This window comes from Megalobrama amblycephala, linkage group LG19 (genome assembly GCF_018812025.1).
Source record: "Megalobrama amblycephala isolate DHTTF-2021 linkage group LG19, ASM1881202v1, whole genome shotgun sequence".
NCBI classification, from domain to species: domain Eukaryota; kingdom Metazoa; phylum Chordata; class Actinopteri; order Cypriniformes; family Xenocyprididae; genus Megalobrama; species Megalobrama amblycephala.
Window position 1 is genome coordinate 7768558 of NC_063062.1, and position 13601 is coordinate 7782158.

Consider the following 13601-nt stretch of genomic DNA (forward strand, 5'->3'; position numbering starts at 1 on the left):
TGACAGAGAGTGTTTTAAAACAAAAACGCTGTTTTCGAATGTAGCCGGATTAAAGTAGACGTATCCATATGAATAAGCAGGATTGAACTGTACAAAAGCAGCTGAATTCCATCAGTAAGTGGCTGGTGATATGAACCCTGGTGCCGGTAACCATAGGTGTGAAGCCGAAATGAATGGTGCCCTTCATGAAGGAGTAATTGCCATGTGATTACAGCCCCGCAAATCCAGCGGCTGTGAAAAAAAGCCCCCCTTTCATTTCCCTTTGTTGGTGGAAGAATGCAGCCGGGAGAGACCCCAGCGTGAACTGATCCTCTCATATCTGATCAAAGGAAACATGCCAGTTGGACCCCCACCCTTCAAGAAAAAAAAAAAAGCACATCCACCAGACCTGGCAGAATGAGTCAAAACAGGCCCGTATGTATGAAAGCTTTCTTCCATGGAATAAAAAAATAAAAAAAAGATAAGTAAGACTTATCTCGCGATTCTTAATTTTTTCGTGATTGAGTTCATATCTCACAATTTGGAATTTTCTTCTCAGGATTGTGAGATATAAACTTTAAAAAAAAAAAAATCACAATTACCATTTTGTTTTACCTCTTTTATTCCGTGGCAGAAACAAGCATGACTTTTTCTTTGCGCAATTGCGAGTTCATATCTCACAATTCTGACTTTTCTTCTTTTCCCTCCTAATGGTGAGATAGTAATTGCAAGAAAAGTCAGAATTGTGAGGTAAATTTTTTTTTTTACTTTTTATCACTTTTATTCTGTAGCAGAAATAAGCTCCAAAAAATGTCTGCTTGATTTCCTTGTCATATTCCTCTGTTTACCTTTGCATTTTCATTGCTGCTTATTTACCTCACTAAGAGATTGTGTGTTGACACAGCCTGGCAACTAAATGCAAACCTTTTGTTTACCATGTAAACACGCCACATATCCCAGAATGCATCTGTGCTGCAGGATAAGTGTGGGTGTAGAAAGGTATGACACTCAGCATTGTCTGAAAATGCCCTTGGTGCTGCATCATATCTGACGCCTGCACCACGAAACACACAGAGAGGCTTGCAGCTGGATCCTTCTGTGTTTCTGCATGGCTGCGAATCAATGCTGAACTCACCTACCTCAGCGCAGCGCATGTGGCGAGAGCTCTCGGGCTAACATCGCTGCCATCTCTCTCCCTGAAACCTTATAGCGGCCTAATCGTTGCCAGCCATGCCAAAACTTTCACAAACAGAGAACCACAAATTAGTCATTTAAACTGGGAGTTACATAAGAAATTATTACGCAAGTCAACATGAGCGCAGCAAACAGGCTAATTATGAAATAATAAAATCCCATTATGCAGCCTGCAGGTCATGTGCTGCGATTCCCAAGAGGGATGTACAGATCAGAACTTGAAGAAAAAGATCAATGCAATGTGATATATACTTTCATGTATAAAAACATAATTATATCATGTGATTATAAAGGTGGGGTAAGTAGTTTTTCAAAAACACTGTTTGGAAGGTAGTCAGGCCAAAACCAACAACAAACGTGTAACCAATCAGCATTAGGGGGTGTATGATGGTTGGGGAGACAGAACAAGCAAGATGGAGATTTGAAAAAAGAAAAGAAAAACTGCAGAAAGAGAGATGAGATGATACAAAAGAGCTCAAAAGGATATCACTGGAATGAAGGTTTATGACTGGGCAAGCGCTTTAGGACCCACGTTAATATTAGAAAAGCTTTCCAGCGTTGGAGAAAGCTAAGCGAGGAAGGCCTGAATACAGACGCGGAGGCTGCTTTGATTTCATTTCACACGTGTATAACACTGTGTTTGAGTGTCAATGATTGACTGGAGCTGCTGTGCTGTTGGCGAGTAACAACGAACACTTTGTATTTACTCTTGTGTACTGTACGTTCATTTTTTGTGCTTCCTTATCGTTCGTTCATCATCTGCGCTTTATTTTTATAGCATCATTGTTACTGCATTCGCCTCGCCTGCCAGCAGCGAACGGGCCGGAGTTCGAGACCGACTCGGAGGAGGGTGGTTAGGATTGGATGGTGAGTTTTGGAGGCGGAGCAATAAAGAGAGGGGTGGGTTTGTTTGGTTTGATTTCAAATATCAATAATGTCCAACAGCATTTTTGAAAAACTACTTACCCCACCGTAAAGCATGATATTATAATGACAACTTGCATTTTTAAAGAAATTGTCTTTTATATGGCCGTTTTTCTTAAAACCACAGGAATTATTAAAGTATAATAATAAACAGTGCGATTTCAAGAGGGTCACCGCACCATTGGTACTATGGCCCTAAAAATAAGAAATTAAGTCAAATATTAAGTATACCTAACGTTTTGTATCTTTTTTTCTTCCCATTATTAAAATACAGTTGGATTTAGAAAAAAACTGAATTCTAGTTTATTTCTTTACACTAAATATATTGTATAGATATTGTTCCAGGTAATAAAACCGTCAGTGGACAAGCTAAAAGTGATGGGGTGAAAAAACTCCTTCAAAGAGGTACAACAAAATATTTAATAATTTAAATTGTAAATTTGTTAAAAAAGAAAAAAAATTAACCTAACAATATGCAGATTTGTTTATTTCTACTGTTGAAAAAGAGCATTTAATTTTAATTTATCTCAGGGTTTTGTTTGGTAACTAAAACTACTCAAATGTTTTCATTAATTGAAATAAAGCTAAAATAAAATAAATGAATAAAATATAAGATGAAAAACTTAAACTTATATGAAAATGAGAAATGTTGTCGTGGCAACTAACTGAAATGGAATAGGTTTAAAATGACTAAAACTAAAAAACTTTTTTCCTCAAATTTTCCATTGGTCCCGTCTCTAGCAAACATACATTTTCATATGTTTGTATACTTAGACAATAAAACATACAATATCAGCGAATTGATAGGATCTGAACTGTAAATCCTTTCACAAATGAACAACTTCAGAGACATACAGATGTTTATGAATCATCTGAGGTTTATAAAATATTGAATTAATATAATTCAACATTTGTTTTTATTGTGTTTATAATAAAAGGGATTAAATAAATATTTGAAGCCATCACATATAAAGCTGTTTACTTAATTTGACATTTTAACGGTTTCATTCTGTGAGACTTCGAGAGGTCAAAATCACTGTGACAGCACCCACATAAATCAGTTAATTAGAGAAACATGTTATACCTAATTATCTACTATATTTCATATTTAGGTTTGAAAAATCACCATTCACACCTCCATCAACCCCACTCTCCCCCACACCTGCAATTCAGTTCAGTGAAGATGACGTGCGCCAGGTCTTCAGAAAGAACAAGAGAAGAAAGGCACCAGGCCCAGACAGCGTTTCACCAGCCTGTCTGAAAACCTGCGCTGACCAGCTGGCCCCCATCTTCACACAGATCTTCAACAGATCACTGGAGCTGTGCGAAGTCCCCTCATGCTTCAAACGCTCCACCATCATCCCTGTCCCAAAGAAACCCAAAATTACTGGACTAAATGACTACAGACCTGTGGCTCTAACGTCTGTGGCCATGAAGTCATTTGAAAGACTGGTTCTGGCTTTTCTGAAGGACATCACTGGACCCTTACTGGACCCCCTGCAGTTTGCTTACCGAGCAAACAGGTCTGTGGATGATGCAGTCAATATGGGACTGCATTATGTTCTCCAGCATCTGGACAGACCAGGGTCTTATGTGAGGATCCTGTTTGTGGACTTCAGCTCTGCTTTTAACACCATTGTCCCATCACTCCTCCAGCCTAAACTAACTCAGCTCTCCGTGCCCACCTCTGTCTGTCAGTGGATCACCAGCTTCCTGACAGACAGGCAGCAGCTAGTGAGGCTGGGGAAATTCTCATCCAGCACCCTCACCATCAGCACCGGCGCCCTTCAGGGCTGTGTGCTCTCCCCACTGCTCTTCTCCCTCTACACCAACGACTGCACCTCTAAAGACCCCTCTGTCAAGCTCCTGAAGTTTGCGGATGACACCACACTGATCGGCCTCATCCAGGACGGTGACGAGTCTGCTTACAGACTGGAGGTTGAACAGCTGGCTGTCTGGTGCAGTCTTAACAACCTGGAGCTCAACACGCTCAAGACAGTGGAGATGATCGTGGACTTCAGGAAAAACCCACCTGCTCTCCCCCCACTCACCATCATGAACAGCACTGTGACTGCAGTGGAGTCATTCAGGTTCCTGGGCACCACCATCTCCCAGGACCTGAAGTGGGACAACCACATCGAGTCCATTGTGAAAAAGGCCCAGCAGAGGTTGTACTTCCTTCGCCAGCTGAGGAAGTTCAACCTACCACAGGAGCTGCTGAAACAGTTCTACTCTGCCATCATTGAATCCATCCTCTGCACTTCAATTACCGTCTGGTTCAGCTCAGCTACCAAATCTGACCTCAGAAGACTACAGAGGGTAGTCCGGTCTGCTGAGCGAATCATTGGCACAACCCTCCCCACTCTCCAAGAACTGACTTATCCAGAGTGAGAAAAAGGGCAAAGAAGATCACTCTGGACCCCTCACATCCAGCACACTCCCTCTTTGAACTGTTGCCATCCGGTCGACGCTACAGAGCCCTGAGCACCAGAACGACCAGACACAGGAACAGTTTCTTCCCTCAAGCAATCCATCTCATGAACACTTGACAAACACGGAACACACAACACTATTACATATTATTTACTTAAAACACTTATTTATATCTCAATTTGCACACATAATTGTACATACAATTGTCTATAATATATATTGTCTTTTGCTTTTTTTGCACTTTGTCTATCTTGTAAATTTGTATATTATTATTTTATTCTTTTTATTATGTGTCTTGTCTTGTCGCTGTTACTCTGTTGCACTGTGGAGCTTCTGTCACTAAAACAAATTCCTAGTATGTGTAAACAACATACCTGGCAATAAAGCTCTTTCTTCTTCTTCTTCTTCTATTTGTTGAGCTTTGAAGATAATTACAGCCATTCACAGAGTCCTACCTGGATTTCATTTATAAATAAGTTTGCCATTATCAATGTCTTTCTCGTCTTTCTACTGATAAATCAAAGATTAGTACATCTCTAAAATCATACATTCATTAGCGTATACAATTAAGATGCTGTCAATGCATTGATATTGTACATTTCAGTTTCTATCCGAACATGCAAAACTGGTACACTTCACATACAAAACAAATAACTACCAAAAACTGAATGAGCTCACCCCGGTCAATAACACAAAGCTCCGTTTCCCCCTACACTTTTGGTTTCTGTCAGTAGGACAGACCCCATTAACTAACCAACCCCCAAATCCCACAATTCTGCTCCCTTGGGCACCAGAGCACACCTGTGAGCCATTTCCCCACTGAGGTTCTGAGAGCTCAAATGTCCCTCAGGCTTCAAAGGACCACAAGATGTGGACAGCATAATCACATTCAGTAAGACTGCGGTTCATTCATTGACCCACGGTGAGGCAAAAAGTCCTGTAAGGACTTCTGTGAGGATAATGCACTAGAAACATCTATTTCTAAAAGTGACCAATGACCTGGACAGCCATTGTGGTTTTCAAACGTGAAAGGCTATGAGAACCAGGCATTTGTCCATCTGCCAAAGGGAGACTGCCGTGACAATGCTTCAGTGTCCTCGCAAAGAAGCACTTCCTCTTGATCAAGGGGGCCAACAATGTAAACTCAGTCAGGGGTAATGACCTCCAAACTTATAGATTTTCCTGCAATTCTCAACTGCCAAAGACCTTGGACCTTGGGCATGGGTTAAGATCAGTTAGGGGCAATCAATCAACTACACCAAAACAAAAAGACATGCTAGAAGAACAGTAGTTTTATGAAATGTATCATGATGCAGACAGCTGTCGAGTGAACTCAAACTCAGGTGAACCAAGGTTTCTAAAGTTCTGAAAAGCAAAAACAGTTGGCAGAGATCATCTACAAGAAAATGACAAACTAAACACATGGTTTAGACAATAAAGACCATTTTACTGGGTCTTTAAAAGATTGGTTTCAGAGGGCTTGGGATATAATGCAGAAGCCATATGGATCAATTTGATGGTGACAATCTCTTGTGACTACATACAACATTCAAAAAGTTTAGGGTCGGTAAAATTCTTAAGCTTGGTAAAATTCTTAAGCTTTAAGTCTCTTATGCTCACCAACGCTGCATTTATTTGATCAAAAATACAGAAAAACGGTAATATTGTGAAATATAGTAATTTACTATATTTTAAAATGTAATATACTCCTATAATGGCAAAGCTGAATTTTCAGCAGCCATTCCTCCAGTCTTCAGTGTCACATGATCATTCAGAAATCATTATAATATGCTGAGTTGGTGCTAAAGAAACATTTCTTATTATAATCAATATTTAAAACAGTTTTAATATTTTTGTGGAAACCATAATAAATTTTTTTAGGATTCTTTAATGGAAAAAAAAGTTGCATTTATTTGACAATCTTCTGTAACATAAATGAGTTACTGTCATTTTTGATCAAATCCTTGCTAAAGTAGACTGACCCAAAAAACTTTTGAACAGTGTATATTTGTGTTGTATGGTAAAGTGCAGCTTGGAAATTCTGCGAAACATTTCCTTTGGAGTTTGGAGTTTTTCTCCCTTTGGAAGAAACAAAGTCATACATGCTTAAAACAAAGCATGAGAGGGGAATAAATAAGGACATCATTTTCATTTTTAACAAACTATTCCTTTAAAGATTAAGCATACTGCAAATAATATTAATAATCACCTCACATGACCCCTAAACATAAAGAGAAAAAATAAAACGAAAAAGCCCAGGCCTGACTCAAGATGTCTTTTTCCATCTGTAGATTTCCAAAGCTAAACATTTGCTTCCTTCTGCCGTAGAGACAGGTTGTCCTGGTCCTCACATCAGGCATTTATCAACATGTCAGTGTGGGTTACGAGGCCAGGAGCCAAGACTCCTCTGGCTCAGTCCCATACGGAAGAGTAATCTGGGGCCAGAGCGTTGAGCCTGCACCACAGCGCTCCACAAAGACACATCAGTGCAGGGGAAAAGGCAACAACAAAGAGCTCTCACTATGGCCTGGCATTACAAACGTCTCCACGGACAGTCTGTACCCTAAACTGGAGCAGTAACAGATATTTATTCACAAACTGAAAGGTCTTTTACTCCTGCTTTTTGAAAAGAGCTCAATGCAGCGCGCATGTGCCTTAGCGACACAATACTCGCATCTGACAGCCATGAGATGAGCAGAGGAGTCCGTAAATAAATGCTAAACAAGCATGACCAGACATTTAATCTAGTTTTAATGCATGCTCACATACACTCAAAAGATTGCCGTTACATTAAACTGCTTCCACAAACCACAAAAACAACAAATAAACCAATTATTAGGTGTTCGTAAGGTAATGACAAATATCACTGCATTAAAAACTCAATGAAAACAACCCTACGAGTGAAACAAAGAATGAGTGACAAACCACATAACCAGCCATCTGAAGTGTAAAAACTACATAATTACATTCATAATATCACACAAGACATATGGACAGTAAAGGAAATGTGTGATGCTGCTGCTCCACATTTCCATTATAAGTGCACACATCTATAATAAGCAAGAGCAGAGAAAGAGAAACCGCCAAAACAATGTCTTTTCCACTTCAACAATTACTTCTAAATGACAAAACTTTCTTTGCACCTTATGAACATGACCGTTTGACTAAACAATGAGGTTAAAGTCCCACAGATTGTTTCTTAAATGAGCTCACTTGGATTTGTTTGGGATCATGGTGAACATTCCCATAGGAGATGCTGTTTACACAACAGCCAAAGCAAACCTCTAAAGTAACATGAAGGCTGAACTAAGCCTCAAGGGTCTTCAGATGTCCCATAAGGTAACCTTAAGGATCTTCAAATGTTACAATCCCACAAGATGAATCTATTTCTGCATCCATCCATCCATCCATCCATCAAGTAATACCATCTAATCAACTGAAAAAGTTGTTGAACTGTTGAGTAAAAGTTTACATGTATTCCCACTTGCTTTAATTACATAGTTAATAAGGCAAACATTAAAAAGTATTGGGTTATTCGTTTTGTGTAAAACATCTAGAAAACAGACAGACACTGATTTAAAAAAAAAAGCTATTTCGGGTGGGGGGGTGCTTGCTATCCCCAGCAGAGGGAGCTTTATTAATCAATCAGAAATACTGAAAAAAATTGAAGATAATAAACACAATCCTTATGGCACCTCTGACATTTTCAGGACATTGCCATATGCATGCATGGCTTCATCTTTGTCCAAATTCAGAGCCAAAACCAGCCGGAATAGGATTAATTCTCAATCTGATTCTGAAACCAAACTCAACCACAGGCAGTGCCTTCTAAACTGACTACATAGACAGCATTTTTAAGCACCGACTCAGAAGTCAACTACAGTAGAATGCCCCAAAAAACTGTACATGCACCTATGATGCCCAAAAATGCTGTCTAGGTAGGTAGCGCACAGTTTCGAGACACAGCCTTAAAGGGATAGTTCATCCAAAAATGTAAATTCTGTCATCATTTACTCAGCCCTCATGTCATTACAAACCTGTATGACTAGAAAGATGTCACTATTCACTTTCATTTCATCTTTTCTGCATACAATGAAAGTAAATCGTAATTAAAGGCTGTCAGTAACTAACATTCGTTCTAAAATCTCCACAGAAAAAAAAGAAAGTCAAAGAGGTATAGGTGAGTAAATGATGACAGAATTCATTTTCGAGGTGAACCAACCCTGTAAGTGACCTCGGGATACTCTCAAGAGAACAAAAACAGCTTTTTAGGCTGTTGGTGAATCGATTTCAACCCTTGTTGCGAACAAAAAAAATGTTAAAAAAGTAAAACCTCTTCTATGGATGTACTATATTCCTTTTATTTTCCATGAAGCATTCCTGCACAAGGATTAGTCACCATAACACTGCCGTGTATTAAATTATGCCAAACCATTACAATACCATAACAAGTCACATAATAGTAAAATAAGAAAATAGTAAGTGCAAATCCAAGATGTAAATAACCACTAATTTACAATCAAGCTCTATCTATACTGCCTGTTTGATTCATAGCCACTTTTCCCTTTCTGTTTCGTATATTAACAAAATAGATCCATATCATGTATTTTATATGATACGAACATACAGCATATAAAGCAATCTATTATAAAACCGTGATGTTTTGCAATGATAGCCTGTAAGAATAAACATTAAATGAAGAGACAGCATTGCACAATGAATCAGAGGGAGGTATGCGGTTTCAAATACATTTTAGTCTTAATCCACAATAATCATGAACAAATTCAACAACTAACTGATAGTATATCAAGCTAAGGTTTGCTCAATAATAATAATTTAACCAAAGCATCCTCTCTAACACAAGAAACAGACTGGTAATAAACCTCAGGACCCGATGGTCTCTCTGCAGAGAGAGTGAATAATGTTAGTCAATTATGTGCAGGTCTGACATTAATTTCACCCTCGTAAGGGCAGTAGATCTTACCTTCGTATACAGGGGCCATCGGTGCAAGGATTTCTGTTATTCATGGCAAAAAATGAAGCGACAGCACTGTTCACAACTCAATAAAAATCTGCCATCTTGAGCCGCGGACAGAATCGCTGCTGTCTCCTGCATTACTAACCCAGTTCATCAGGGAGAGAAAAAGGATAAAAGAATGAAAAATCACATCCAGAATTTCAATTTGATAATCGGCCCCGGGTGCGTGATGAAAAATGGATGTCAGCAACTTAACTCCACGGGTCTCGATGCTGTTTTGGCTCCAAAAAAGAGCCAAATTGCAGGTCTTGGCTTCAGCTGGTGATCATGTCTGTGGAGTGAGTGCCTGCAAAAGTTGCAATGAGAGAAACGAGCGAGTGAACGGAGCGACTTTGCGTTGTAATCGAACGACGAGACAAGCGAACATATTGAACAGGGTGTCTAAATCAAACGACGATCTACTCGATCACGTTCATATCATATGAAATCAGCGAGTTCTGTCAAAATACCACTCATATTACATGTATTGCTTACTTGCTGTGATGATACCATGGTATAGTGATGGTATTAGATGGTAATACCGTGGTACTTTGATGTATATGTAAACGGCAATGTGTGAAAAGCAGGTATTGTATAGAATGCTTATAGAATGCATGAAGTTTGTAGGCAAAACAATGTCTGGTTTTTGTGATTATGTTGCATACTTTTTCTAGGCATTCTTATATTATACAGAATCACAAGCCGGCTGGCCCTTTGGCATTGTATAGGAAATGTGTGAAATATAAACAATTTCATACTTTGCCTACAAACTTCACGCATTCTCAACCAGGGGTCCATGGACCCCTAGTGGTCCTTGACATAATGCCAGGGGGTCCTTATAAAATATCTGAATATGAATTTTTGTATATTTTGACATTTGACATGTTCCCATAAAAGAAGATAATATATGAACAATATAACTGACAATATGACTAAATATAGAACAAGTTAACTAAATTATACTTGATTGCATTTGGTCGTCACAAAGGCATTAATGATACCAATGAGACAATTTTATTCTGGGGTCCTTGAGGACGGTTCTAAATATCACAGGGGTCCATTACTCATTCATCACCCATTACTGTTCTATGCAATGCCGGATTTCACAAATTGCTGGTAACATATACACTACATAAATGGTCACAATATGCAGCCAATTTTCAAAAGATTACCATAATGACTTAGTATGATACCATGCCCAGATATTTTTATTTTTAGTGTTTTACTGCAAACAATAATAAAGACTAACACATTAAAAATTGTTGTAACAATCTTTCTCTATTTTTAGGTTTTAGCCTATTATATTAGGCTAAAAATAACGTGTTTAATTTAAAAAACGGTAAGATTACTGCATTTAAAATATTGTTTATATCCAAGATTTTTTCCCCCAGCAGGTTGGATGGTTATGAATTGTGTGATTGCACTGAAGTGGCGTCACTGGATTTGCGCAGAAAGAAGTCCATCAAAATGGGATTATAGAGATGTAATCTTGAGCCAGAATCTCTTAAACAGTTATTACTCACAAGTATTCTAGAACCAGATATCTATTTTAATACATAAATGTTAATTTCATAAAATAATTACAACAGATAAACCCATGATATTTTTAGACTGTAACACTGCCTTTTCTATAGTTGTTGAGACAATAAAATTGTTAATATTGCATGGAAAATTTAATTTGCATAAAGCAAAGATAGCATTGATCAAACCATGTTTTCGATTTTTTTTTTTTTTTTTTTTTTTTTTAGATTTAAACATGTTTTATGAGACAATGAATAAACTGACATGTAACATATAACGCTAATGTATCCCAGCTGTAATTATGTATAAAATATCATTGTACGTTTATTGTTAAACCTCATTAATAATAATATTTAAGAGATTCATACAGATGTGAGCAGTAATCTGTCATCAAACAAAACAGTGATATTCATGAGGTCATGCATCTTTCTCACACAAAACAATTTTGAAATGCAAGACAACCAAAAATAGCCTAGCTGAGCATTAAATTTCATACTTTTCTTGCGTGACAAACTGTTTATTTATTTATTCATTCGTTCGTTTATTTATTTATATTAAATAAAGAACTGTACATTTCTATTTCACCAGTCATCGGTGCAACCGTGCAAACTACAAGTACCACAAGCCATTGCGTGTGGTGGTTTTGTTTTGTTCAGACGCATAAAAACTACAAGTTCCAGAACGCCCTCGTGTCGTCGCAAGCGGTTGTTGGCAAACACGGGGTAAGTGCGTTGCTTATACAATTTACTATCGCGATCAGCTAATATTTTCATAACACTGTAACATCCCAGATTCACTCGAGAAACCGCAAAGATTATTAGCAGAGAACATGATCGCTGCTGCTCAGTCTTCTTCTTACGCAGCCTGAACTGCTGTGTGGATTTCAAAACAATAGGGGAAAGGTGACATGAATAAATATTGAACTTATTCTTCATATTTTGTATTGGAGCAACAGAAACACAGTGTTGACACTAAATTTTAAACAGCAATAAACCCTTGAACTTGAATTTCGTAGGATAATTTTCACAATCCCATACATTCATAGATACCAGAAATTATTATTTTTTTATTTTTGTGGAACGACTTATCAAATAAATAAAATAAATCTTTCAACAACAACAAAAAAAAAAATAGAAAATCAAAATGTAAAAAAAAAATATTTATTTTTTATTATGTTTATTTATTTCTTTGTTTATGTGACAAAAAAAATGTGCACATTAATAAGCTTTTTACTTCGGTATGCAGCTTAATTCATTATGATTAGACTCTGATCTTTACACTCTAATCAAGTACGCATGTGATATTTGACTCTTTTGCACACTGGTCGATGCCCTTAAATGCTCTCGGACTGTTTACAGTTATTGATAATATAATGTCAGCCATGCTTGCAGCTGACTGTGTTACATAAAACACTTTGTGTATCTTCACAAACATGATTGCTAAAGTGTGTCAAGAACCTCAGCTTAACTGTTAACAGGATGTAAACATGAACAAAAACAGCATTAACAGAATGTAAGCATTCTTTGCCTTTAGCTGGTGTGCTCTGGGAGGTAGACTTTTTTTTTGGGCTACATTTCCTTGGAGATTTACTGTACCTCCACACTGACTTGGAAGAGCATAATCACAATGTCAATGACATATGCCATATATCTCAGTACCTCATTTCCACAATCAAGAGCCTGTCTTTGGGATATAGAGAAATGCATGTTAAATAAATCATAAAGCTGTAAGACACATAACTCAGTATAAAGATTAGAGCATAAAAACATGCCAGAAATGCCCTAATTTACAGGCACAATATGAAAGATTTTTGGATGAAAATATACAAAAACCACTAGAACAATGTTATATATTTTTGTTGACTTGTGTACTTACATTATCCCAAATGTTTCCAAGAAATCCAGAGAAATAAGCAAATTGACATCATACCCGCGTTACCCTCGATTTCCGGTTTTATTTTGTAGAAACCATGGAAACACCAAAGACGCTTTAATATATTATGTGTTTAATTAGAAATGTGAGAAACTGTTTGGATGGATACATTGATCGACAGAAAACAAATAATTGTTATATAGCTCAACACAGTAAGTCTTATTGTTTAAATCTCGTTTTCTTTATTTACCATGAGTACCATGTTTTACCATGCCTAATATCGATCTAGCTTACTGCAGTCTGCAACAAGTGTCTCATAGTAGCCGCCGAGCGAACGCAGAGCAGCACTATAACAACTTTCAACACACAAATGTACCTAATATGATAAAACAGCGCTGTTTTACCCCACATACTCATGATCGGAAGAAGCGGAAGCGGTGACTGCAGCATAATAAAAGTTCCTCTGCTCTCGAGACGCGTGTCGCGCTCGTCTCTCATTAGCAGTCGCTCCAGCGGCCTTGTTTCTGCTCGCACAACACTCGCCCTGCTCTGCTTCATACTACAGTAATGTTAATAATAGCATTCATGAACATGATTTCTGCCCGAGTCCTATCCCTATTCTTTTCCACCAGCTGTAGACGTGAAGACAACACCTCCCATG

At 37.9% G+C, this 13601-nt stretch overlaps 2 protein-coding genes across 3 annotated transcripts in view; one reads left to right on the forward strand and one right to left on the reverse strand.

Moving 5' to 3' along the window:
- hipk2 (homeodomain interacting protein kinase 2) overlaps nt 1–9929 on the reverse strand; it is a 127366-nt gene extending 117437 nt beyond the window's left edge. Inside the window, exon 1 of one of the 2 annotated variants that reach the window (XM_048168669.1) lies at nt 9515–9929. In XM_048168669.1, the coding sequence (XP_048024626.1) occupies nt 9515–9533 (19 nt within the window). In that variant the 5' untranslated portion in view covers nt 9534–9929. The remainder of the gene's footprint in view (nt 1–9514) is intronic. The other variant, XM_048168667.1, reaches the window with a different exon arrangement.
- Nucleotides 9930–11691: 1762 nt separating this feature from the next.
- Nucleotides 11692–13601, forward strand: part of tbxas1 (thromboxane A synthase 1 (platelet)) — a 96481-nt gene continuing 94571 nt past the window's right edge. The window contains exon 1 of the mRNA XM_048168034.1: nt 11692–11790. The gene's annotated coding sequence lies outside the window, so the exon portion shown is untranslated. The remainder of the gene's footprint in view (nt 11791–13601) is intronic.